Source organism: Corylus avellana, chromosome ca8 (genome assembly GCF_901000735.1).
Source record: "Corylus avellana chromosome ca8, CavTom2PMs-1.0".
Lineage (NCBI taxonomy): Eukaryota > Viridiplantae > Streptophyta > Magnoliopsida > Fagales > Betulaceae > Corylus > Corylus avellana.
In genome coordinates this window covers 5,134,995-5,161,792 of record NC_081548.1, presented here as the reverse complement: position 1 = coordinate 5,161,792, position 26,798 = coordinate 5,134,995, and the positions used below count along the sequence as shown (strand labels likewise).

Genomic DNA, 26,798 nt, shown 5'->3' with positions numbered 1-26,798 from the left:
ATTGCTAGTCTTGGGGAGGGGAGGGACATTGACAATGTTTTAGTAGTTTGGAGGAGATATTGTCACAATTGAAAGTTTATGGGGAACATTATCAATTAGGTGGTAGTTTGAGGGGGGTATGTGGACTTTATCCTAAAAAAACATAATCAATCTATTGAAACAAGAGTTACAAGATGGTTTGTGTAAATTAAATTTATTGATTTTAATGTAGAAGTAGAAGAGACGTGCAACGTTCAAATTCTTTCACTATAAATACCGTATTGTATAAAATCAGATAATTAAGAAGAAAAAAAAATGTAGCTAAAAAAAGGCTTTGACTTATGGACGTAGACTATAGACTAAGCCATACTACAAAAAAAGGGCAAAATAGTGACATTTGAAAGTTGACGTTTTAAGCCCAATAATAGTGACCTTTTACGCGTGAATAGTAACACTATTCAAACGTCACTATTTTATAAATAGTGACGTTTGAAAAGTAAAACACCGCATTTTAATGACTTTTTTTTCTTTAAAAAATGTCACTATCCCAAACGTCACTAATTGAGTTTTTTTTTTAGTGCCACCTTAATTCTCTCGTCTATCTTTCACTCTACTATCTTTAAATTATGAAACTTTACACATTCAACTCTCCCAACAACAAAAATTATGATAAAAAAAAAAAAAAAAAAAATTCCCTTGCCCCCTCACTCGGAAGATAATGATGAGTTATTATTATTATAATGTGGGAAATTCAGACGGTGAATCCCATTTCACCTCATCCTCCACTTGTATTGGTTTCTCTAGTCCCCCAAGAGGTAGGTAAAGAGAGGCTTTCAATTCCCATAAAAGTCACCAAGCTTCGATGACTTCCATGACCTTTTCTATTTGAGAAAGATGAGTAGAATTTAAGTGAGTTAAATATGTGAGAGGCACTTCCAATTCCACGCCAGTTGGAGAAAGCAGGTTTTTATCCATGTTCTTTTCTTTTTCTCTTCTTTGTTTTTTTTTTTCCTCTAGTAAGACAAAATAGGGGAAAAGATACAAATGGGTCATTTTCCGATCTCGATTCTAGTAATTTGTTGTTTGAAGGATATAATAAATATAAGAAAATTCTTATGAAGTCCACTTGTTGCAAGTGGGCGGAGACTTCCGAGGCTTGCTCGACAGATGAGCCTTTATTAAAATTCTCTTATATTTACTATCAAATTGCTAGCAATCTAAGCAGTAAAATTGCTTAAATCTTTTTCCATCATTTTCAATGTCTAATCAAAGCTCTAACAGGGAAAACAAAACGGGAATATTTGAGAAAAATAAGAAAAGACCGATTTGAAGAGATTATAGATGCAAGAACACTTCAAAAAAAAAAATAAATAAATAAAAATTTTGATTGCAAAATAAAATCTCTCAATTTCACTTGACAGGAAATAGGTTAAAAATACTATATATATATATATATATATATATATATAGTATTTAAAAGCAAATTACATTACAAATCTACAAACCTAATAGATCCCTAAAACCAAACCCACTACAAAAGAAGAAGAATTGACTTTCCACTGATTTATAAGAATTAAAATCCCACTATGAGATTTAATTTAATTAATATTTCTCTTTCTCTCTCTCTCCCAATTAACTTTTTAAATTACTATAATGAGAAGATGGAGCATACCCACCTATATAAACGTACAGCACAGTAAATATATATATGATTTCATGATAAGTACCCATTTGCGGCAGTGACAAGCATTCTCCCTATTTTAACTAAAATGAAAAAATCTATCATATGATACCGATTTACGATTTAAAATGTGCGATTTTAAAGTATAATTTTTAAAAATGTAATTACTTGTTTGGTGAAATCGTGATTTGACTTTTAAAATCGCACTTTATCCTTTAAAATTATGTGTTTTAAAAACACACTATTGCCTGCAATTTGAAAGTGTAGATTTTTTTTCTTCTATGTTTTCAAACTGTGATTTTTTAAGAACGCACATCCAAATGATACAATTTTGGCATTCGAAATCGCATGCCAAACAGACTCAAAATCTCACAAATTAATCTAATAGTGTATATATTGTTATATGGTGAATATGTTGTCAAGTGTATTAAATCACAATTTATCCCAAAAGTTTAAGTTCATAAAAAGAGGTAAATTTAAATATTTAATCAATAATTTAATAACGTGATTAAAATGTTAAAAAATATATATGAAACAAAATAAAATCTAAACCTCATTTTAGTTGAAATGAAGTGTGTTAAAGGGTAAAATCAACCATTAATTAACCACCCACATGCTTAGTCCTCGATTTGGAGATCCCTGCAAGGCTGCAAGACAATCAAGGTTAGAATGACATGCCGCAAAGAGGGGAGGGGAGTGGCAGCGCCACTTCCGATACTTAAGTCAGTAACGTATAGAGACGACGATGAAGGAGATAGATGGAGATTAATAATTAAGGGCATGGGAACATACTTGGGTCTAGCATCCTTATATAGGCTAATACTATTTAATGAGTTGTCTTTTCTCGATTTCTATTATACGCTACTTTCCATATATATAGGATCCTTATGAATGTGTGTTGCAAGTAAGTTGTGTTTGAGACGGCTATCTGTTGAACTGGTGGGATGTTGAACAAGTGTGTGGGCTTGGCGGGATGTCGAATGATATGTAGAGTCCCATACGTCTATTATTTCAGCTATCCCCCATTTCCTTGGACTACTTGTATAGGTCAATGAAAATCAAGTTGAATACATGATCATTGGCTTTCGTTTCGGTTGAAGATAATATCTTCAATTCAAAAGTGGATGATTTTTCATTCCGGCAGGGCGGCATATGAAACAAAATAAAATCTAAATCCCATTTCACTTGAAATAAAGTGAATGATTTGAAATGAAGTGGATGATTTTTCCTTTCCAATAAAGCGGTATATGAAACAAAATAAAATCTGAACCCCATTTCAGTTGAAATCAAATGGATGATATATTTATTTCCGGCAGGACGGTTAGCTAAAAAGGCTTGTGATCTCCATGATTTACTCCATTTGTTCGCAGCAGGGCGGTTGGCTAAAGGTTAGAATAGTAATCTCCATGATTTACTCCTTTTTGAAATTCAACTTAATTTTCTTCCCCAAAATCATGTGCCGCTCGACTTCAGCCACACGTACATATTTTCCATGAAACCATTGACTAAAATAATTTCGTTTTGAATATTAATTGATTTATATATTATATTGATCAATATAGTAATAATATTAAATTTAATTAAAAATTAATGAAATAAATAACTAAATAAGAGGTATATTATTAGAATGTAGTGTGTAGATATTCCTATAACAAAGCTCCAAGCCTGCAATTACCCTTCTGTCTTTATTTATTTTTATTTTAATTTTTTTTATATATAAAAAAAAAATCATGAAAATGCTACTTAATATAATTGGGATAATTATAAGGTTTCCACATGTCAAAAAAAAAAAAAAAAAATTATAAGGGGTTTCCATTATATATGCCAGTTCACCAACCCTTTTAACTTGTGAAGCCTGCAATTAGTCTTACTTTTATTTGGTCAGAATAAATAAAGAGGTCAACCTTACACCTTCATCAAAGGAAAACATGTTTCTAATTGGTCCGACCAAATTTTCCCACTTCACCGACTCTTTTTAGGTCCAGGCATATGCATGTGAATGGAAATTACACTGTTCATCATCAACCCCCGACAGACAGTATGAAACTTCGGGCATTTTTTTTTTTTTTTTTTTTTTTTTTTTTTTTTTTTTTTTTTTAAGGATGTGATCAGTTTAATAGATTGAATTAAAAAAAAAAAATTCCAGTTCAGTTTGGAAGATAAATGTAGATCGAAAAAGAAAAACAGAAGTCGTGACAAATAATTGGCCTTGAATTGGTATACTACGTACCTATATACTACATGATGTAGCATGTGGTTGGAGTCCTTAGATCATTCATTGTAAAAAAAAAGGAAGAAAAAATTACGGGCGCCCATGCTGCACTAGCATAGTACGATTGTCAGGGACGGAGAGAGTGGGGGACTAGCATAGGCCATGGCTCCACTCAATTCTTAAGAACAAAAAAAATTTAATGTAAAAAAAAAATTATAAGGTACGTACTAGTTCCTAGCAGCAAATTTTTTTGACTCCTGACCCTTGCCCATAATAATTTATGGCTCCATCCCTGATGATTGTGGTGTGATTTTAGTGAAAAGTATAGCATTACTTATTGTTTTAATGGTTTTCCTTTCTTTTCTGGGTATACCGGTATTAAAATTGGGTATCGTGCGTAGACGTATTGTGTATATTCCAAAAATGAAGTTTACTTTTAAAAATGAAAGGAAAAAACTTGGGGTATTACAATGTTTATTTCAATTTTAGTAGAAATTCACGTAACATATCACACGTGCTTGCCACGTATCATAACATAAGTGAAAAAAAAAAAGTAACAAAATTTGACAAATAAATTTAATTGTTTAGTGGTTGATCACATGATCATATGTGCCATATATGAACTGCCATGTTAATTTATAAATTAAGGGTTTGTACTAAAAACTGTAGTACTTCTAAGGCCGACACGCTTCAAATTTAAACTGTAGAAAATGGAAAGCAAAAAAAAAATAGTTGAGAACACAAAGTGCATGTTATTTTCATCGTCTTATACGTTTTCCACATAGTAATTATTAGAAAGCCCATGATCGATAAAGAATTTCCATAGAAGCAACCGATATATTTGACATGTTTTTAAAATCTACGCATAGACATTTTGTACCTCGACCTCTACCGACCGACAAACTCTCTTGAGACTAATGAATCACACCAAAATTTGCTGTGCATTTTCTAAAAACTCGGTCGTCGACTCTTGCTTTGGAATTAATCCTTCTAGACTATAAATTAAATATTAGAAGCAGACTGATCAGTCCTGAATTCGAATATTGTCTCTGTCAATTCATCATTCATTTCAATATATTCTATGGGTTGGCGGGTCTCATCGGCCTATTAAGGAAAAAAATTGAGTGGACACGTGAAGGGGCGTTCAAGTAGGATAGATTAAATATCAGAAGCATGCTAATCAGGTTCTGAATTCGAACACTGTTTCTGCCAATTCACCATTTGTTTCAATATATTTTATGAGTTGACGGGTTTGATCACCGGCCTATTAAAAAGGAAATTTGAGTCGACACGTGAAGGGGCGTTTAAGTAGGATAGAATCTGGGTCGTCGATTGGTAGCTGAATCTTATCTTGTGGTATGAATTTTTCCAACCAGTGGATGAAGAGGGGGATGTCGTCCTTCGTCCACAAAAGCAAAAAGAATAGAAAAAAGAGGTCCCCCTTATCATGGAACAAAGAAACTGTTATTTTAAGTCTTTGAGATGCCACAACTTTCTGGTTTTGTTTGTTCCATCCTTTGTCGTATTCATACATATTCCCATAAATATTCAATCCAAAACCCACAAAAGACACAACATCATCCAACAGCCACCCTCTCCCAACTCTTATCACTTTTACAAAATCCCATTAATCTCTGATTATCATCTTCTTGCAAAATCCATTTGCTCATCATTTCTTCACTTCCAACTTACAAACTAAACATGAGTACCCTCTCCGAGGTCTATAGAGACCACCCTCTCCACCTCCACCATATCGCCCCGCTCGACTTTTCCGCCGTGCGGACCATGCCCGACTCGCATGTGTGGCGGCCGGAATCCTCCAACGATTTCTCGTTCGGAGAGTTGTCGTCGTCGCCGGTGCCCGTCATCGACCTCGGTGACCCCAATGCGCCCGAGCTTATAGTGCAGGCATGCGAGACGTGGGGTGTTTTTCAGTTGGTGAACCATGGAGTATTGTTGAGTCATATAGAGGAGGTTGAGTACGAGGCTGGACGGTTCTTCGCCCTGCCGACCCGACAAAAGTTGAAGGCCCTCCGGACGCCGTGCGGGGCCACCGGATATGGCGTTGCTCGGATAACGCCGTTCTTCTCAAAGTACATGTGGCATGAAGGGTTCACAATCATGGGGTCTCCGGCCGATCATGTTAGGGAACTTTGGCCCCATGACCATGAACGGTTTTGGTAATTAATTAACTCCATGCACTTCCATGCACGTGGACTGTTTCATATATCAAAGCTGCTTTTCTTTTATTCTTGAATTTGTTCGGAAGCAAAGTTTTTTTTCTTTTTTCTTTTCATAAAAAGGAAAGAAAAAAACAAAAAAACAAAAAAAAACAAAAAAAAAAAGGGGAGGGGGGGGAAAGTTAGTAGTCAACAAAGGTGTTTTTGGCCCGCATTGTTTGATGCGAATTATATGGTGGATATCACGTTGGAGGACCCAAGAGCACACATAATTCATTTAGGTAGGTATTCATGTATGGCCCCTTTGATAGGACATGCCATATATATATATATATATAACATGCATGTGGATCACCATGATCAATCAAAAGACGGTGCTGGTGGACACAGTTTTTACTATAATTTTTTTACAAATTTACATACGCAACACTTAACACATCAGTCGTTGAAAATTAGCATTATAATTTGAAATCTCAAACGTTAATATTTACAAGATCTCACACATTCTCTTGTGCCCAACAGCTAGAGGGTAATTAAAAAAGTATTTTTCAGACTCTAAAAAAACCAAGTTTGAGATACTAGTGCCTAGCTAGGCATTTCTTGTTGACTCATATATCCCAAGAATAATCCAAACCACATGTGCTTAGGCATTAATGATTAATCCCCTCTTAATTAATTATCTTTTTTCTTTTTTCTTTTTTTTGGAAATTAATTAAATTAAGTTATTTTCTTTATCTTTATCTTTTTATTGACTCCAAGTTTAATTAATTTGCAGTGATGCAATGGAAAATTATCAGAAGGATATGAAGGGTCTAGCCGAGCGACTCACCCGCCTAATCTTCGACTCCCTGAAAATCTCCGCCGAAGAAATAAGTTGGCTGGCTTCAACCACCGGCTCCGGCGGATCACCACCACCACCATCAACCGCCTCCACAGCTCTACAGCTAAACTCCTACCCCTCCTGCCCCGACCCGAACCAAGCCATGGGTCTAGCCCCGCACACCGACACCTCCCTCCTCACCATCCTCCACCAAAGCGAAACAAACGGCCTCCAAGTCTTCAAACCGGGGCTCGGATGGGTTCTCATTCCGCCGGTCGCCGGCGCATTTGTGGTCAACATCGGCGATATTCTGCATATTCTCTCGAATGCTCGATTTCCCAACGCCCTTCACCGCGTCGTGGTCAACGGCAGCCGGCAGCGATTTTCCGTCGCCTACTTTTACAGCCCGCCGACGGACTACGTCGTTTCGCCGTTGTATAAGGGTTTGAATTCCGGGGAAGATAATATAATTCCTCGTTACCGCTCTGTGGCGGTGAAAGAGTATATTGGTTTGAAGGCCAAAAATCTCGAGAATGCCCTTTCGATTCTACGAACTTAAAATGCTGAAGTTGCGTGCATGCATGAGAGTGTGTTGACAAAAATGTTCTTGTGTGGAAATATTGGCTATCTTTGAATCTGGTTGATTTAATTACTAGCTGCCTAATTAATTTCGGTTTTTTTTTGAGCTAATGTTTTAGTTTTTGTTGATGTATTAATTAAGTTAATGATTAAATTTATCATTTTGTATGAGTTTAAGAGTGCATTTGACATTGCTGTTTCGTACACAAAATTACAATTTTAAACCAAGATCATAGAAAATTAATGTATCATTTGAGAGTACTTTCAAAAGATCGTGCTTTAGGATAAATTTGAACCATTAACTACTATTGACTGTGAATTTGAATTCATGAACGATTCCCCATTCGTTGGTTATTAGAGGCATCCTGAAAAAGCTCGGGTAGAAATATGGCTTTCAAGATAAGTTGCGAATTAGTGGATGCTGTCAAAGGGAGTGGTCATGGATAGATCACCCAAGTTCGGTTCCATAAGCAGTAATAATTACCCTAGGAAGACTCGCTTTCGCTACGGCTCTGGTGGGCAAGAAAAGCCAAACGTGTTGTGATTTTTACTGATATTCCGGAGAATACCGATCCTTATACTAATAACAATGAAAATATAGAAAAATCTGCATTGTCAAATTACAAGCAATGATGTGTGTAAAAAAGAAAAAGAAAAAAAGAAAACACGATTTTAAAGGTTAAACTGTGATCTTAGCAAATACTTAATTGTGTTTTTAAAAATCGCATTTTCAAATCACAGATTGTAAATTGTTATTTTTAAATCGCTAATTCAAGCGGAACTTAAGTTTTGCAACAATTAATTGATGATTTAACATGGTATTCGAGCCGAGTTTCGAACCTTTGTTACTTTATAGTTTACCCCTAGTTTTCAACTAAAATATTTTACATATTGTCAATCTGATTCTACACGTGAAGAGAAATTCTAAAGTATTAATTAACGGTGATTTAACTGTTATTTTGTTTTTTTTTTTAATAAATTATCACTTATCCGAAAAAAAAGAAATAAAAAGTGGTCGGTTGTTTACTATATATAGTAGATCATTTAATTTAATGTATAATTAAATTTGGTAGGGCTAGAAGTATAATGAAGCATATATGATCCCATATTAGATGCCTTGTATTAGAATGCCAACAAGTACTCCAAAATATGTTGGCTTTCTGGGTCCTCCCCCCAATATTGCAGATTAAATTAATTATAACAACTCATCATATGCATTTAATTAATCAGTTTATATATGCTTGTGCTCTCTTAATTAATTAATTCAAATATACTGGTTTATATTTAATACCTTTGAAAACGCTGGGGCTTTCGTAGGTACTTTATATATATACCAAAAAAAATACCTTAATTCTTACCTACACAAAAAAAAATAAAAAAATAAAAAAATAAAAAAGCAACGGTTCCTTCTAGTGTTCTTCTGATCTTACGTACATAGATATTGTTTTCTTTTTTTTTTTTTAAAAAAAAAAAAAACAACTTACCCCATCAGTCCATCAGGTGAAGAAAAGCATAAACAACCAGGAAAATAATAAAAGACATCGATCTGGAGAACCGTAGCATTATTCCTAAAATAAAATAAAGTATTATTGTTTATGTTTCGTTTCTCTTGAGCAGTACAAGTACTTTTTTAGGTTCCCAAGCATCTCGAATGGCTTACTAAAATAAAGAATTAAATTAAAAATAATAATAATAATAATAATAATAATAAATAAACAAAATCTATATCTCAAGAGTTCTCTCTTTTTGTCTTTTCTCTCTGAACCCCTTTTCATCCTTTTGTTGTTATATATCATGCAAAGTCTTGTTTCTTTATTTCTTTCTACCATGGTTTTGCAATTAATTAATTAATTAATTGATAGTGATCTAGAATTTGGACAAGACTATATATGAAGGACAAAATAATTAAATATATTAATTTTTTTATGAGTTTGAATATTAATTTAAGATAATTGATGATGCAATGTATGTAAATAATAATTAGATGCCATAATTATTTGTAAGGCAAGCGACGTTTGATAAGGAAATAAATTAGTAAATAATTTACACAAAAATCAACATTTATACACGAAATGACATCAACAAAGTAGCTAGAAACTACAAGAAAAATACAGAGAATAAATAGATAAATAAATAAATAAAAATGACACGTGTGAAAAAGAAATGAAGATATGGAATCGCAGACAGACAAGAAAGTCAGAGCAAAGGTAAAGAAAGACATCATTGCAAGTTGCAACCATGTCTAGGGTTTCTTAACCCTAGCTAACACCTTTTTCATTACATGTCAAAAAAAAACACATATCCAACGAATATCTGCACCCCAATACAAATTTCAGGAATAATTACAGCAAACAAACAACATCATATGATGTATATATGTATGTGTATATATATATAATGTCATCATCATCAACACAGCATGTAAGTACTTCTTGTTGCATAACAGGGAACTATATTAAAAGGACAACACGTTCTCTTTTAAAAATTTCCAAATTTCCAAATTTTATTTTTAGTTTTATTTTTAATTTCAGCTCAGACAGTCCTATCATGAACAACAAGTTTATTATAGAAATATCATCATAATATATATATAGGTTCATTTCAAAAGAAAAGCACAACACTAGACTTTTATTTTTATTTAATATTTTGATTCAATATTTTGAAAACAGCTTTGTACATATAATATAGTATACATAATTATTATATATAAAACTAAAAAGAAGATTTTGGGGGAATAAATATATGTACACATTATATACATTTATTTATTTTAAAGTATGTTTAATTTGCCTGCATTAACAATTCTAGAAATGAACATCCCCATTAATGTCATTTATCAATCTTGACTCCTTGAGTTTTTTTTTTTCTCTGAATTTTAAATAAGAGTATTTCCTTACCAATCAAATTCTTGCTATAATAAGAATGTGTTGATCAAATTAGAAATTTAGATTAAAATATTAGTTATTAAACTATATATATTAAAACCATTATGTCATTCCATTCATCACTGAAAATTATTTTGAACAAAGTGTTCAATCATTACAATATCATAACACACTGAGTGGCTTCCTCTATATGGATCACTTCTTCTATAGCGGAGAGTGTACTCTTTGCTAACTTATGAGCTGCTTCGTTTACTTCCTGTTAGACATGATATAACTATTGCCCTTAAAGCAACAATAGATTCAGCAACAACTAGACCAGTAATATTAGCTACACCTCACCTGTAGAATCAATTACGATCACTCCTATGCCCATCATATCTCCTTAGTATGTATATTTACTGCAACATCCTAATTTACTTTCACTAGTCCATCTAAAGGAGCCTTCCAATAATGACAAACCATTGTTCCTCTTACTTCCTTCTCTTGCATGTTTACTTGTGCATCTTTGTATTCTTGAACTCAATAGCCTTTTGTACATGTAGGGTTTCCCAACAACGACCCCCCAAGGAGCCTTCTAGTAATGGCAAACCACTATTTCTCTAACTTAGGAGCCTTCTAGTAATGGCAAACCACTGTTTCTCTGACTTCCCTGACTTCCTTCTCTTTTAACTTTACTTGTGCATTTTTGTATTCTTGAATGGACTCGATAGCCTTTCGTACAAGTAGGGTAGGATGATCGACCCCCCCCCAATGATCAAAGAATTTCTTCTTAAATTAAAATATTTAAGTTAGAACTAAGTATGCCTATGTTCATGCAAAATTTTGTTTCATATTTTCAAAACAATAACACTAACTAGCAACTCAAAGCACAAAACACTTATAAAGACATAACACAATTTTTACTCTTAAGTTATTCTAAATACTATTCTCAGATCTTACTATTAGAGTATATTTGCATTACCCTAAAGTTAGGGATTTGATGAGGATTGTCTTACCATTGATAAAGATTAGATCAGCCAAACTTTAAGGATTTGATGAGATTGAATCACCATAAATTAAAGAATTTTACTAGGATTATATTTCATCTATAAGCTTTATAAATATAGCCTTTTGTAATGTAAACTCATAAAAGTAAATAAGAGCAAAGTGTAGTCATTTGAGCTTTATCATGTGGACGTAGTTTATAGATTAAACCATGTAAAATTCTTGTGTCTTTATTCTCTTTTATTTATTTTCGCTATTGTTAATTATCTTAGCCATTTCTTATCTCTCATCTTGGCCATTTATTGGCCCATGTTTTGGCTTTTGTGATATTGTTTAAAACTCATGCCTATTTAAGGCCCATAGTTGGCCTCATGAATACAACAAGTTTTCGGCCTCTGCCACCGCCCTGCCATCTCCAAGAAAAATAAATCTTTTCAAACTAAGTTTTAAGAAACATTTTGCTTTGAGTTTGATGGGATGTTAAAGTATATTTAGATTACCCTAAACTTAGAGATTTGATGAGAATTGTATTACCTTCCTAAATTAAGAGATCTTATTAGGATTATATTTCATCGGTAAGCTTTGTAAATAGAGCCTTTTATATTGTAAACTCATCAAGTGAATAAAAGCAAAATGTAGTCTTTTGAACTTTATTACTTGGACATTGGTCATAAACCGAACCAACTATTGGGCTAGTGGGCACCCCTTAAAATTTTGTTTGTTTTTTAATAAAAGTTGATCTAAGGGTTGATGTGCACTGTCACATCAACTCAATAGTATGAGATTAAGATAGAAGATAAATATGTAGTACTGCTATTTCACCTTTATATCACATAACATTTTTTCTAATTAAAAAAAAAAAAAAAAAAAGTAGTCTTAAAACACATTAACAAACTCCAAAAATTAAATTTGTCAAGTGAACATTGTATACAATATATAATATATAATATATAATATCTAAATAATTCATATATTTTGGGTTGGCAATGAAAATAAAACTTGGACAAGTCCCTCCAAAAAATGATTTGGCTTCTTCCCATCAAAATTTCTGGCTCTCTCTCTCTCTCTCTGTCTATCTGTGGTGTCAGTTGCGTGTACTTAATTACAAGTTGCATCAAATCCAATCCAATAAAGTACAAAGAAAATCTCTCAGCTAAAATACAAACGGAGCTCTGTCCACATATGAATCTCTATGAAACAGACATTCTTTTGTTTCTTCTGTGTCTCTATACTTGTTTTATGTGGTCGTACCAGACAAAAAAAATAAAAAAAAAAAATAAAGAAAATTGAATTTAATTAAAATAAACATATCTTTTTATGTTCCTGTACATTGTTTGTCAGCTAAAGGAAATGGAGACAAGGAAAACTCCAATTCTCTCTATTTTCCCGGCGATCAAATAAATTACTAGTTTTGCAAATTCAAAATTTAAATGGGGCCCTTTCTTAATTATTGTAAAAGTAAAAAAAAAAAAAAAAAAATTTAAATGGGGCCCTTTCTTGGCCCAATCATTGAGGAATATATGCTCTCAATTTCAAGTGAAATAGAAATAATTTATCTCATAGTTTGATTTAGATTTTACATATTTAATGGTAAATGAGTAAATACTATATACTACATCAAGAGAAATGTTACAGTTTTTTTTTGTGTTCTCCTCATCCTATGTGGATATTCTTTTCTAAAAAACATATGAGGGATCGGTGTGGTAAATTTTTTTATTTTATTTTATTTTTTATGTTGTTTTAGAAAACAATATCTACGTAGGATCATGAGAACACCAAGAAAACGTACACCAAGAGGAACCGTAACATTTTTCTCACACCAATACCCTCACCATTATTTCTATGTGATGACGTAACAATGCCAATTATTTACCTTTAGATCAACCATTGTTAAGGAAATAAATAAATAAAAGTGTAGATTGACACTCTCATATCATAATAATAGATACTTGTAAGATAAAATTTTTTTTGGAGACCACCTTATGGCTTGGAGGGGCCGTGGGTGGTTCCATCCCTGCTGACATGGTAGTGTCAATCTACCTATGAATCAATTATTGTTAAAAAATATAATAATAATCAAGAGTAGATTGACACCGTCATTTCAACGAAATGAGATATTTGTTACGATTTGTTAACCGTAAAATAGATATAGATGATTCCAATCAGTGAGGCTTAGAAATGCAGTTTTTTTTTTTTTTTTTTTTTTTTGACAACTTAAGAAAAAGATCATAATCGATATAAATGAAAATGGAAACTGAAAAGGAGAGAGAGAGAGGATATGAACTCAATCATGGAGTATAAAAATATCTTTTATTGGAGACAAAGATGCATGAAAATTGAGTATGGCCCACCCAAACTTGTCTTTAGGAAGAAATCCATGGCCATGGGGCTTTTTTTTTTCCTAATTGATGGCCATGGGGCATTTGCATCAACATGAATGTGGATGGGTGCTGTTGTTTCATTAGTGCTGAGGCCAAAGCATTGTCACCTGCTCTCTCCCTTTCAAAATAGGATAAATTATTGCTTTTTATCTTACTACATATAATGAAGACAAATTGTGATAAGACTTGTCCCATCAAAATTGATGAAGCTTCCCTCTTTTCTTTTCTCTTTGAATATGACCATCACTTCTCAATCACTTATAGCATACTTCCAAATTCCCATACTTCCAATACTTCCAATCTTTCTTGATTGATATCATTCTCGGAGGCCTAATTTGAGTTATATAGGTCAATCTAGTATACGATAGGTTTAAGGGTCTAACTTTTCGTGTTTCATTAACTCTAAAGGCTGTACTTTAACATTTGGCATCAAAGCAGACACCATGTCACGAGTTTGAATCTAGGAGGAGACGGCCTATGAAAAAGGCTATTTGGTGTCTTAGTGAAACCACCTTGAAAGTAAAAAAGGTTACTAGATTCAGAATGAAAGCCACCATAAACAAGCCGCTGTGAACGTTGGCACAAAAGCGGAGTATATGTAGTAGATTGAGTTTGCTTAGTATGGAATAAGTTTAAGGACTTGATTTTATGCATTCCATTAGCTCAAGAGCTTTTGGCGTATAAGTTAGGTGCCTAACATTGTTATGAACTTGGTAGCTCTGGGGCTTTTGACGTATTGATTAGGTACCTAATATTTGGACATTTGGTATTAAAGTAGGCACCACGTCATGTTTTCAAATCTCGGAAAGGGCAATCTATAAAAAGGCTACTTAGTGCCTGAGTGAAGCCGCCACAAAAGTACCAGATTCACAGTAAAAACCGTCATAGAATGAGTAGCCATGAACATCATTAAAGAAATGTGGTGAATTGCTATAATCCTAGTGGGCCCAATTTGGAGTACAAGCGCTAGACTAGGCTAGCCTAGTTAGCTCTGGAGCTTTTGGCATATTGGGGAAGTACACCTAACAGTGGCACTTCTCGCTCTTTCTGGTCTATCATCTCTCCCGTTGCATCCTATATATATATATATATATATATATATATATGTATATATATATATATATAAGAGGATTTAATAAAGAGGAGAGTCTAACATTGCAACATGTGGCGTTTTAATTTTGCTGACAATTGAGAAGTATCACTTTTCAGTATAAAACGCGCGTTTAAGTTAACCACTGAAACGTTGCATACAATACATCAAATAATCCTTACATTTTTCTTCCCACATACTTCAAACTCCGCAAATAGCAAATAAAAATTCTCATTATCTCTCTATTCTTCTGTTCTTCCTCACCACCCTCTACGCTGAGTAAGTCTTCAGTGTTTAAGACTTCTTTTTTAAATTCATTTTGTGTTGTGTTTATTGCAAATTATTTTGTAAGTCAAGGTTTTAAGCACAAACGCATAATAAAACACAACAAATCATCACCCTTTTTCATAATAATGATGAAAGCCTGCTCAAATTGGTTTACAAACAACAGCAAGCTACTAAACAATAGAAATTGAGAAACAAAAAGTTTCAAGAACAAATTTACATTAATTGATATGGTTCAATGATGTTTTAAAATGCACTCCTATTTTTCTTTTTTGGTTGAATTGGAATTCAAACAGATGTCAGTTTTCTGTTTTTAGGTACATAAACATCATGCTTATAAACTTGATAAATTGTCGGTTGCATTTTGATCAAATAACTCAAATTTTTCTTTATCGAGAAAATTACAGTTTACCCCCTCAAAGTTGACAACGTTTTTCAATTCGAATACCAAAGTTTCAAATTTTGCAATCCACCTCCCCAAAGTTTCAAATTTTTGCAATTTGGCCAATTGTATCCAAAACTTTCCATATTGCCTCTATTTTTTTTTTTTTTTAAAAAAAAAATTCAGGGCTGCCACAATCACCCCTTTGGCCATCTGGCCATTTTTGCACCCCCAATTTTTTTTTTTTTTTTCATAAAAAATAAAATTTATGGGCAATATGAAAATTTTGGGATAATATTGGTCGAATTAAAAAAATTGGAACTTCGTGAGGGTGAATTGCAAAAATTGAAACTCAAGTGTTCGAATTGAAACACTGTTAACTTTAGGAGAGTAAACTGTAATTTTCCCTTCTTTATCTAATTTGTAAATTATCTATTACTTTTTACATATATGTGCTTTTGTCAGTTTGTGCAAATATCTAATTTGCAATCACCCGCACATGTCGCGGGTTATAGGCTAGCACTCCTAATGAGAGTATGTACGAAATAAGAGCTATGAGAGAGAGGAGCATGTAAAAAATAGTAATGAACAAGTTTTGGGTGGCTCAGTGAGCAAATGGTTTAAAAAACATCAAATAAGAGCTCCTTCATTCTTTGTTTAAAGAGCTTCATTTTGGTCGCTAATTAAGAGTAATTTTAAAAGTCTCTTTTATGCCCCTCCAAAAATGATGTAGCTCTTACAATTACCATTTGGTCAAAATTTAATATTGGTCAATCATAAGCTCAATAGTGATTTTAAAAGCCACATCATTCTTGGAGGGACACAAGGGGGACTTCTAGCGTTACTCCGTTAATCAGAGCGCAATAAGCAGTCGCATATACATGTGTAGATATAAACAAAATGTAAGGCTGCTGAATTGTCTGTGTAAAGAGGGATGGGAAGAATCTTACTCTATATTCAGGAATAATTGTGATCAGTACGGGGAAAAGTTGAATTGCTGAACTAAGCTTTCGTTTTTACAATTTATTTATTTCTGAGTAAGCAGTAGAAATATTATGCCCTAATAAATAATATAGCCAACTTCAGAAATAAAGGTAAAACTACAGAGCTACAAAGTGCCAAAATAAAAAAATAAAAAAAATAAAAAGATTGAGAGGCAATACCAATTACTAGATCTCTTTCTTGATTCAGTAGGTAAGCACTCAAATCAATTGCATGCTGACACCTGGAAGTAATGTTTCTAGATAGAACTTTGGCACCGAAGTTTCTCATTCCTTGCACATTCCTCCTGGAAATTCAAAGATTTGATTAAGTCATGCCAGTGAATCAGTGATCTCAGAGTGATTACAAACAATAGTAGATAGAGTAGGACAATTAAAATAGGCCCCAACCAGAATACTAACAAATAGTATCGGATCTAAACTAGTAGGGGCGGAACCAAAATTTTGGGTTATGGGGGACAAAACTAAACACCCCCTCAAGCTCCAACGTGGTTCTGTCTTGGAAACTAGTGAAGGTACTAATGGTGACAAAACAATAGTACATAACTATTAACATCTAACCCGGAGCTAATGAAGTATTGTTATAGGTCAATTCACAGAAATTCAGTTATAAATTATGGCCCATGCTATATGAAGAAACCTTCTGTTTAACCAAACAATTGTTTTTGTGATATATTTTCAACAGAATTGCAAGAGAAGTCAAGTATAACGATTAACGATGCGTCCCTGTAAGGTCTCAAAATACTGGGTCTTGGGTTCTTTAGTATTAATAGTAACCTGTAGAGTTACTTTTTCACCAGCTCCTTCCAAATCAACACCAGGAAAAGAAAAAGAAAAGAACAAAAGAACAAAAGTTTCTTCAACCTATCATAACTGTTTGATGTTGCCAATAGAATAAGGACTAATTGCTGCATATTTATTAGACTGCTTGCCTGAAAAGATTTTAAGAGCGTGTAGCAACGTCTTTGCTCTGCAAATGCTGCAGCATATCGCTGTTTGAGAGCGTCACAAACCTTCTGCTCTTCTTGAAGCCCAAGTTGCACCTTTCCTTGTTTCTAAAAAATGGATGCATCAGTAAGAACTTCAAATGATCAAAAGCAATTCAATAGAAAAGTATAACATAAATTTGATTTTGATTCTTTTAATTCTTATTATCTGAGTTGTCCTCTAAAGATCACGTTCATCTATATTCAGGCCCAATTAATATCCATCCCCACCCTGCACACCCCCCAACCCCCTCCCTCTTCAAAAAAAAAAAATTCCTCTAACAGCCATTATTTGAGCAACAAATCCTAATTAGAAAGAATTTTTCTCACTAAGATATTTTATTATTAGTTCAAATATATGTCCACTCATGTAATGGAGGTAGAAGAATGTAGTTACAAATTAGACTTCCAGGAAAAGAGGAAAGTTAGAGAAAAAAATATATACAACATCTCTAGAGACAGAAATAAGTTTTTATTTTTTTATTTTATTTTATTTTATTTTTTTAAGATTTGGCAAAAACAAAGAAACAATCCTCAAAACTAACCACAGAAATAATACATCAATCTGAAGAAAATTTCTTCTTCATGACAAAGCATAGGAAACTTTTGGTCCGATTGTTTCCTTCGTAGCCCAAACAGAAAATACAAAGACACTTTAATGAGAATTTGGATACTTGACGGCCTACTTGGTCTGTTAATTAAATTATAAAGCAAGTGGTTCCTTCATATCTGCCCAAAATGTGAAAATTACCTGTTGACTGCTCTTCACAATTCCCTCCATGGAATCAATAAGTTTCATGCGACCAGCACTACTAGTAATGGCATCTTGGAACTGTACGGAGTTTCATGTAAAAGGAGACAGTAGTGAGAATTATGCAAGTCACGGAAAGGGCTGCAACCCTTGACACATAATTAAATTACCAAAAAAAGCAGCATACTCCATACCAAGTTCAGGATATTCTAGATAGATGTATCATTTAACTATAAAATATGTTTTGAACCATCTGAGCAGTGTATGTCCGACCTCGTATATGAACATCACGTGTATGATAGAATGTTAGAAGGTGATTGGAAGAACAGGTTTTTGTTGAGTCCACAAAGCAGAACTTATAACAAATGACCCATGCACTAATGTAGCATTGACCACAATTTTATTTTCTTGGACAGCAAATAAGACTATCTATCTCAAGTGTGAAACCCAGCCAAGATTTCACACCAAATATATGGGCAGACAATTATTGGGAGCTTTACAAACCAAATTGGTGGTGTATCATGTAAGGTCTTATGGTTAGTTGCATTCACATCAAATCAAGATATCTGAAATTGCTTAAATTTTAACAAAAATAGGTTCTAACTCTATATAGTATAAATATATCTCAAATGATATTAGTAAATTTATTTTATTATTATTTTTTATACGCAATCAAGCGCATTATATAAAAAAGCGTAAGGTCAAACAATATTAGTAAATTACATGTCAGTAAGTCGATTTTTTTTTTTTTTTTGAATAATAATTTATTAGATGAAGAGGCAAAACCCTTGTACACGAAAAGTATACAACTTATACAAGAGATACAACCACCCTAATGATGAAGTCCAAATCTTGTTTCCCTAGCTAGAACACAAACACTTTTTTTTTTGGCCCCTAGTCCGACCTGCACATTTCAACAACATTGATCTGGGGTCATACAGTCCCATTGCTGGTCAAGTGACATAATCTTGTAATCCAACTCAAATGTAGAAAGTAGGCACACAAATGCCATTAAAAGTATGCCTAAGCGCACCTAAAGCGCAAAATGTCAGAAGAAAAGAGCAAATTTGAACAAGTACTCACCTAAAACAACCATTCAATTTTGTTCATGAAGCAATATATATATATATAGAGAGAGAGAGAGAGAGAGAGAGCATATTTTCCTGTGTCTTATTTGATCCATACCTGTGAACTTATTGAATTCAATAAGGATATTTCCTTTAGCATCAATTCTTTTATCTCCAAAAGGGCATTATAGGTGCCATAATATTTACGAGTTTGTCGATGTTTTTCCTACACATTAAAAAAAATTCAATTCTAAAGTTCTATAAGAGATAATGAGAACATATATGATAATACATATTCAGGGAAAAAAGAGAGAGAGAGAGAGAGAGAGAGAGAAGTCCAATTAAAAAAAAAAAAAATCTTAAACCTGGATATGGACATACAGTTCAGAAAATCGGCGTTCATACCTGAAATATATTCATCAAGAAAGTAAGCAGAATATAAAAAAAGTGATTATTTTAAAACATTTTGTCTATAACATGAGATATGAGAGTCTGAAAAAGTGGCTAACATAAAATCTGATACAGATAAGTGATGTGAATAATTAGATTTGCAGTACTTGAAGGACCTATTACAATAATACGAACATGTTCAGAAATACGTGCAACCAAAATGACGATGGTAAGATGGATGAGTGGCAGTGCAAGAAAGGACAGAATAAGAAACAGAGACATTTATCATAAGTAACAGGGTCTCCAATAAGGGGAAAACAAGGTAAAGTTGACTTGGATGATTTTGTGTTGTTTGGCGGAAAGTAATAAAAGCACCAAGCCATTATGGATTTTTTTTTTTTTAAAAAAAAAATCCAAATTGAGAATCAATAGGAAAGGTGTCACTAGAAGTTGAAATCGCATCAAGCCATTATGGATTTTTTTTTTTAAAAAAAAATCCAAATCGAGAAACAAGCGGAAAGGTGTCACTAGAAGTTGAAATCACGGCTTCCTTATGATGAGTTTAAGAAGCCTCTAAATTTAAAGTCTTTTTCACAGAGGAAATAGCAAAAACATAAGAGAAAAACGGAGAAACATTCATATAAGTGACTTTTTCTGTAAGGAAAGCAGAGTCATCAAGATTGCAACTAGTTGCCATATTTGAATTTACCAAAAATTTCTAGAAACACGAACAATTGAAAATGATTCCATAGACAAGACATGGTTCTCTGAATCCTATAACAAATGATGACCAATATTTACCAACTTCGTTGTTGAGATTAGCTTCCCAACTTTTCAAAAATGTCATCACGATAGAAAATGAATAATGGGCTGAACCCCAAACGATTTATGCTGTGTAAAGATAATACTCATGGCACCCTATTAATGAAAGGCTCCATGATCTACATTGATGAATAATAAGAGAAAAGAAATGTATTTGTTGGGATGTGTTACCACCACTTTGTTTATTGATGTTAAATGTTTCAACCAATTATTTACATATTTGTCGTCATAATGGCAATGAATTCCAATGCAAGACGACTCCAATCAGTTGGAAGAGAGGATTTTGTGGGTGAAAGCCTCTGCTTTAGTTGAACACTAAAAAACGCTGTTAGTTAAAGGTTCTTAAGTTCATCAGACTCTTAGTAGCATTGAATTAAACCTAATTCTCGCAAATGTCAAACTTGATATAAGTTTGAAACCGCCTCAATGTACAAGAAACCTACAAATTTTAAGGAGTAATAAAATGCTGTAAAGCAAAGCGAAAAGGAAAGTCAGGAAAAAAGAACATACTGGATGAGTTCCGACTGGGATGGCACATCATCGAGCTGCCGCTTTACTGCTAAAATTGCCATACATCTAGCTGCAAGTTCCTGCAAGAAGTATACAGCAGGTATTGTTTACTAGTAATCCATATAAAACAAACTGTCCTTTGTTTTTTGTGCCACAGCAAATTAACATCAGGTGGATTTCTGACAAAAGAGAAGTAGAAGCAAGAGAGTAAAATCTTTTTTTCTTTTTTTCAAAACTCATACATTATAATCATAGAAACTGGCCAGTTACCTCGACTGCCAAAACTATAGAAGGAACAAAAGAATACATAAACAAAATCTAGATGAAAAGCTTAATTTTGATGGTCTAAATTAAGCAGGCAGTCTTCTCTAACAGGACACGATTGTATGGGAAAAACTCACTTTACTAAATACATATTGACAAACAGAATGTTATTAGCAAATGATATGATAAAAAGGAAAATCAAATAGAGGGTGATGCTGGAATTATCATAGAAGATTGCTGGGAAAAGAGAAAATTCCTTAAAAAATTTCAAACTTAAGCAATTTTATAGAAATACTATTATGTAAGTTTCAGATGAGAACAATGCATGCTTATAGGAAAATAAATGAAGCAGCTTGGCTCAATTAGTTCACTTGTATAAAAGATCTATTCTGTAATACCATCAATTTCATGGGATCTCACACATATTGTTTGTGATGATGTTCCAAGTGGATTGTGCCTGAGGTTGTGCCTTAACTTTCATCAACAACAAAAGGATGAGCCCTATTAACTAAACATTTTACCTTTTTAGCTGAATTCAGTTTTTCCAGTGACTCGATAAAGGAATGATTTAGAATATGAGAGATACTCTTGCTATCACAACCATTTGCTATCATTCCCTCCAATTCAATAACATCAGCTTGCAGTTCTGAGCGTTTTGCACTACAAGTAGATTGGAACTCAGATTCTTGCCTTTCCAGATCCTGAACAAAGCTTCCAATAATGAGCATCAACCACCAAATGAAATAAATAAATGAGACAAGCTTAATGAATAAGGATACTAAGTAAGATTACATAAAGAATCTCTCTTGTCAACTGACAAGGTGATTGATACAAAAAACTATCATGTGCAAGTTTTGCTCTTCAAGCTCAAATAGCTACTCCGAGTACCACAACCAACCAATGAGTGCAATTCACACTTCATAAACAGAAATAATGCATGAAGACAACAAAGGTTTCCTAAAGATGATCAAATTCTCATCTATCTATTTTCTGACGAAATAAAATTATCACTTCCCTGATTCATATAATTTTAAAAACAAAATTGTGCCCTGTACTATATACTAATATTGGTGTTGAAAGCCAGTTTAATCCCCTACGAAGGTCACAATAGGTGAAGCAAAGGGGGAAAAGATAGAGTGAACCTTCCCCTTGGATGAACCATTAGAGATGGTTCCAGACCATTTAAAATTTGTTACACAACAAAGTAATAAAAATAATAATCTACCATGTTCTGCTAGTAAGTTAAGATTAATATTTTGGTGGCAACCAGCAGAAGAAGAATGGACCACATAGAGAACATAAAGAGTGAAACACCCAAAAGCTTCAATAGATCAACTTCTAAATTGAATAATTTTCTGAAATATCATGTAATAGTAATACTAGTTCCATTACCTCCTAACTTGTTTCTTAATTTTGCAATGCTTTCAGCATCTTTGATTCTGTATATTTTAATGAACTAAATGAGATGCTATGGTGAAAAATCCCTAATTTCCATCAGAACTCATTGAAACTCTCAAGCTTATGAGACCCAACTCCCTAATGCGTCTACAAGATAATTCTTTTCAAATCTTGAATAGAATTACCCTAATTACATATATACACACATAAAAACATTTTTTTTTTTTAATGACAGAGACCCTCCAAGGCAAGGCCACATCTAGTACCCACTCCTAGCGGCCGAACTCCGGACCTGTGCAAAGTGCCCCCTCCACACGGATCGGGTAAGACTTCGGCTTTGCAAGCGGGAATAGCCCCAATGAATTGTTTGCACTCAAGGAAATTTGAATCTTAGACCTGATGGGGATGCCACCAAGACCGAAAATATGTATATACGAATGTGCATACATATAATTTAGATGCACTACTAGGAGTTCATCATTAAAGGCACCTAATGGTTCTTCAATTAAATCCTTGGATTAAGACAGATCGATCACAATCTTAGTGGCCAAAAATATTTCTTGTGTTCCATCAGACTTCAAGAAACAAGATCTGGTGTTCAGCATTTTATGATAGCATTCATTCCCTTTGTGTTAACTTTGCTGAAAAAATTTGTTATCCTCAGTATGTTAACATATAGGAGAAACTACAAATGCCAACTTGGAGCTCTATAGCAACTCCACCAAGGAAAGCATTCTCCGATTTCATGAGAGAAAGAGAGAGACACAGAGAGAGAGAGAGAGAGAGGAGCAGTCTAATGGGAATTGGGGACCAGGCTTCTTTGCAGTTTGTGGCAGAACTGCACATGGAGCCCAGTTCTTGTGATGGCTTCTTTCAGATGCATGTAAATAGCAAAAATTAAAAATTAATAATCGCATGAACTAAGGTGTATACAAATAGAGTTGACATTGGAGTAAGATCTCTCAATATACTCACAGATCAGAAAGACAGCACACCTTTAACGACTCCATAAGTGACGTCAATTTCTGCAAGGCAATATTAGCACCCTCCTTTTCTATTCTCTCTCGTAAAAGTTTGAGTTCGTTCATAACATTGACCTCTGGTTGATTCTGGAGCACAGCAAAGAAAGAACATGAGAAAAGTAAAAATGCCTAGAGGTAAATCAGACCAACCCAACTACCAAAAATCTATTGTTCAAAAATAATGCCCCTGAAGAACATCAATTAAACAGGAAAGCCAAGAAATCATGTTCCCAGACAATTCAGAAAACCAAAAACACAAACTTGCTACATGAACCTCAACCTGAACTAGCTCTTTACTTCGACAACATAGCACATCTCACTGACCAATTCACCCAATTGCCAACCAACGTCACGGCTGGGAGTGTGGGAGTGGGAGTGTGTTTGGCATTTCTCTTTACAAATAAAAAATAAAAAAATCAAACATCCACATCCCAGAAAAACTTAAGCTTGTGACCTTCAAGTTGCAACTCGATTGAATTAATTTGGTTTCATCAAGTTTTGATTAAAATCCCAAAACCAAATCAACACCCCTTCCCATTTGCGAGAGAAGTGTAAGTGGCAGTGAACTAAACAAATAGAATATGAGAGAAAAAGCTGATTTATGCCAGTTCTCAAATTATGACATTGTAAGCCAGCTCACCTTCTAATCTCTACAGTTCAGAAAACCCTTACGAGCGTCACAACAATTTCTTACAATACTACTTCAAAATCAATCTCCAATTTCAATTACACACACACATTAACTGTAAAACATAGACATGTAGTTAGATACCTCATCATCGCCGATATGATCTTGTACGGTCCGAATACGATTAACAAGCCACTGCACAACAGGGAAAATGGCTTTGCAGTCTAGGCTTTCAACTTGAGAAGCTTCAAGAAGGTGTGGGCAACCGATCAATCTTAGACCTTCTTCAATGCGCTTTTCAACCTCACTGCACTCCATAATACAACAACGTTAACTATCAAAGAGCAAATCGAATTTTGAATTTGATTCGGAAATTATTCAAGTTGTTTATCGCAATCATTTCGGGGAGAGTTACGTGCATTTCCTCCCGGCGTATTAGGATTCCATCGCGAACGACGTCGTTGAGGGCAGCGATGCACCAGGCAAGGCCACCGGACAGCTTGTCGGAGGCAGAAATATCGGGTTTTCGGGCCTCGGCGTAACCGACTGAGAGAAGGAGATCCAAAATCGGGCCGACAGAACTCGGTGACTCGGACTCGGCCTGGGAGTGAGACTCGGGCCACTCGGCCATGTCGTTTTGATTCGCTCAGCGAGCGAGTTTCGAGTTCAAATAAAGAGAGCGAGTAGCGACGATTCTTTTTAAAAAAAAAATAAATTAATTAAATTAAGGATGCTTTGTTAAAAACAACGCAAAAAATAGGATAACCTTTCCCTAATTCAATTTTATTAAATTTATAATTCTTACATGTATTTTTAACGAGAAATATTAAATAAATTTACAATTTCACTATCATGTCATCCAGATGTATTGACAAGTGTATAACAGTCTACTAAATAACATTACTCACCACACAAGTATTTAACAAATATCCTACAGACTCAATGCGGGTAGATTTAGAAGTTATTAGATATTTTATTTAAACAATGGCCAATCCAAGGACTATTAGACCATGCCACCCTGCCACATCAACTTTGTAGGATATTTATGAGAAGGAAAAAAAAAAATTGCATAATATTTGTGCAGTATACAATATTTCCCTTTTAAATTACTCACTTTTAACAGAGTAGTGCTATATACCACATTTTTATTTCACAATATTAATTTGACAGTTTCAACAAATCTTCAAAACTGTCAAATTAACAGTCTAACACTCGCATTCACTTCGGAATTTGAATTTTGTATATTTGTCTAATATCATATTAATTAAATAGAAAATCACAGTGAATGTCTCTGTCCCTCACAAGGCATATTACTATTTATAAGATCAATTATACCATTCTACAATAGGGATACCTCATAGGAACAACTATAATAGGATTGCTTTATTGAGACACCTCATACATCTAGAATAGGGATATTTGTTCCTTTCCTACAGATAAAGTCCTAGGAGTTCTTTTCTGTTAAGCTGTCATCTCATTACCCCATACACAAGTTATGATGCCAAAATCATTCAATGGTTTTTTTTGAATAGATCTTTGGATATTAACTCAATTAACAGAAATCATCTTTTGCAGCATGGTTTGCCTATTGTTAAGTGCTTAAAATTTTGGAGCACACTAGGAGTCATGTATATTCTTGGGTATCTGTCAAAAGAAAGTATGTGTGTCATGTTGTGTTACACATCTATTGTCTTGTAGTTGCAAGAATTTCTACATGTCTTACATTTAGATGCTTTAAAGTTTAACATAGAGTGCTAAGGGAACAGCCAGACTGGAGTTTCCCTGCATGTGTTTTCATTAAAACGACATCAGAATATAATTAAGCATAACCATGTGCATGTTCTCCCTCATGCTTGTGGTTGTACCATTATGTTAACACATTTTTACAAACTTTTACAAGTGATTTGCACATATACTTGGGGTTGTTTGTACTGTTATGGCGAGCTACACTTTTGCCGTGGATCATATTTTCAGGTTCAACTAGCAAATCAGAACCAACTTGGTGATCACTATTCCTCCAAACATCCAAAGGAACAGCCTCCAACAGACTCAAGTTGATTTTATCTCTTGTTGGTAAAAAAAAGAAGTGCAGAACTAAGGAGAAACAAAAAAGGATACTCACCGAGTATGCTTCTAGAACTTGTGTGTTATATGCCCGATGAATCTCGTAAGCTCCTCATCTGTTTTAGCGAACAACTATATATATTTTTTTATAGTCAAATGAATTTGTTTTTTGGAGATTATGTTTTTTTGGCTGGAGGCAAATCTTGTACAAAACCACGACGACTCTCGGCAACGGATATCTTGGCTCTCACATCGATGAAGGACGTAGCAAAATGCGATACTTGGTGTGAATTGCAAAATCCAGCGAATCATCGAGTCTTCGAACGCAAGTTGCGCCCGAAGCCATCTGGTCAATGGCACATCTGCCTGGGCGTCACGCATCCTTGCCCCCAACCCCATCGCCTCTCCAAGAGACGAGGGTGGTCTGCGGGGCGAAC

At 34.0% G+C, this 26,798-nt stretch overlaps 2 protein-coding genes and 1 non-coding gene across 3 annotated transcripts; 2 read left to right on the top strand and 1 right to left on the bottom strand.

Annotated features, from left to right (window-relative positions):
* The first annotated feature begins 5,466 nt into the window (after positions 1 to 5,466).
* On the top strand, positions 5,467 to 7,622 carry LOC132190369 (gibberellin 3-beta-dioxygenase 1-like). The gene is made up of 2 exons (XM_059605341.1): positions 5,467 to 6,052; positions 6,828 to 7,622. Exons 1-2 carry the CDS (start codon positions 5,574 to 5,576, stop codon positions 7,429 to 7,431), a joined length of 1,083 nt encoding a protein of 360 aa, XP_059461324.1. The 5' UTR covers positions 5,467 to 5,573; the 3' UTR covers positions 7,432 to 7,622.
* Positions 7,623 to 16,395: 8,773 nt separating this feature from the next.
* Positions 16,396 to 24,967, bottom strand: LOC132190740 (uncharacterized). Its single transcript, XM_059605792.1, has 11 exons — positions 24,717 to 24,967; positions 24,442 to 24,604; positions 23,623 to 23,756; positions 23,406 to 23,517; positions 21,771 to 21,950; positions 20,986 to 21,065; positions 19,629 to 19,668; positions 19,382 to 19,489; positions 18,197 to 18,277; positions 17,392 to 17,514; positions 16,396 to 16,746 (listed from the first exon to the last, which is right to left on the bottom strand). Exons 1-11 carry the CDS (start codon positions 24,926 to 24,928, stop codon positions 16,699 to 16,701), a joined length of 1,281 nt encoding a protein of 426 aa, XP_059461775.1. The 5' UTR covers positions 24,929 to 24,967; the 3' UTR covers positions 16,396 to 16,698.
* Positions 24,968 to 26,581: 1,614 nt separating this feature from the next.
* Positions 26,582 to 26,737, top strand: LOC132191187 (5.8S ribosomal RNA). Its single transcript, XR_009441216.1, has one exon. It is a non-coding gene; the product is annotated as a 5.8S ribosomal RNA (ribosomal RNA).
* Positions 26,738 to 26,798: the final 61 nt, after the last annotated feature.

Excerpts from the sequence above, each read along its gene's own strand:
- LOC132190369 (XM_059605341.1), top strand. The coding sequence starts at position 5,574 with ATGAGTACCCTCTCCGAGGTCTATAGAGACCACCCTCTCCACCTCCAC. Across the intron at positions 6,053-6,827 it reads CATGACCATGAACGGTTTTG|TGATGCAATGGAAAATTATC; the intron begins GTAATTAATTAA and ends ATTAATTTGCAG.
- LOC132190740 (XM_059605792.1), bottom strand. The coding sequence starts at position 24,928 with ATGGCCGAGTGGCCCGAGTCTCACTCCCAGGCCGAGTCCGAGTCACCG. Across the intron at positions 24,605-24,716 it reads CTAATACGCCGGGAGGAAAT|TGAGGTTGAAAAGCGCATTG; the intron begins GCACGTAACTCT and ends TATGGAGTGCAG. Across the intron at positions 23,757-24,441 it reads ATCATATCGGCGATGATGAG|AATCAACCAGAGGTCAATGT; the intron begins GTATCTAACTAC and ends GCTGTGCTCCAG.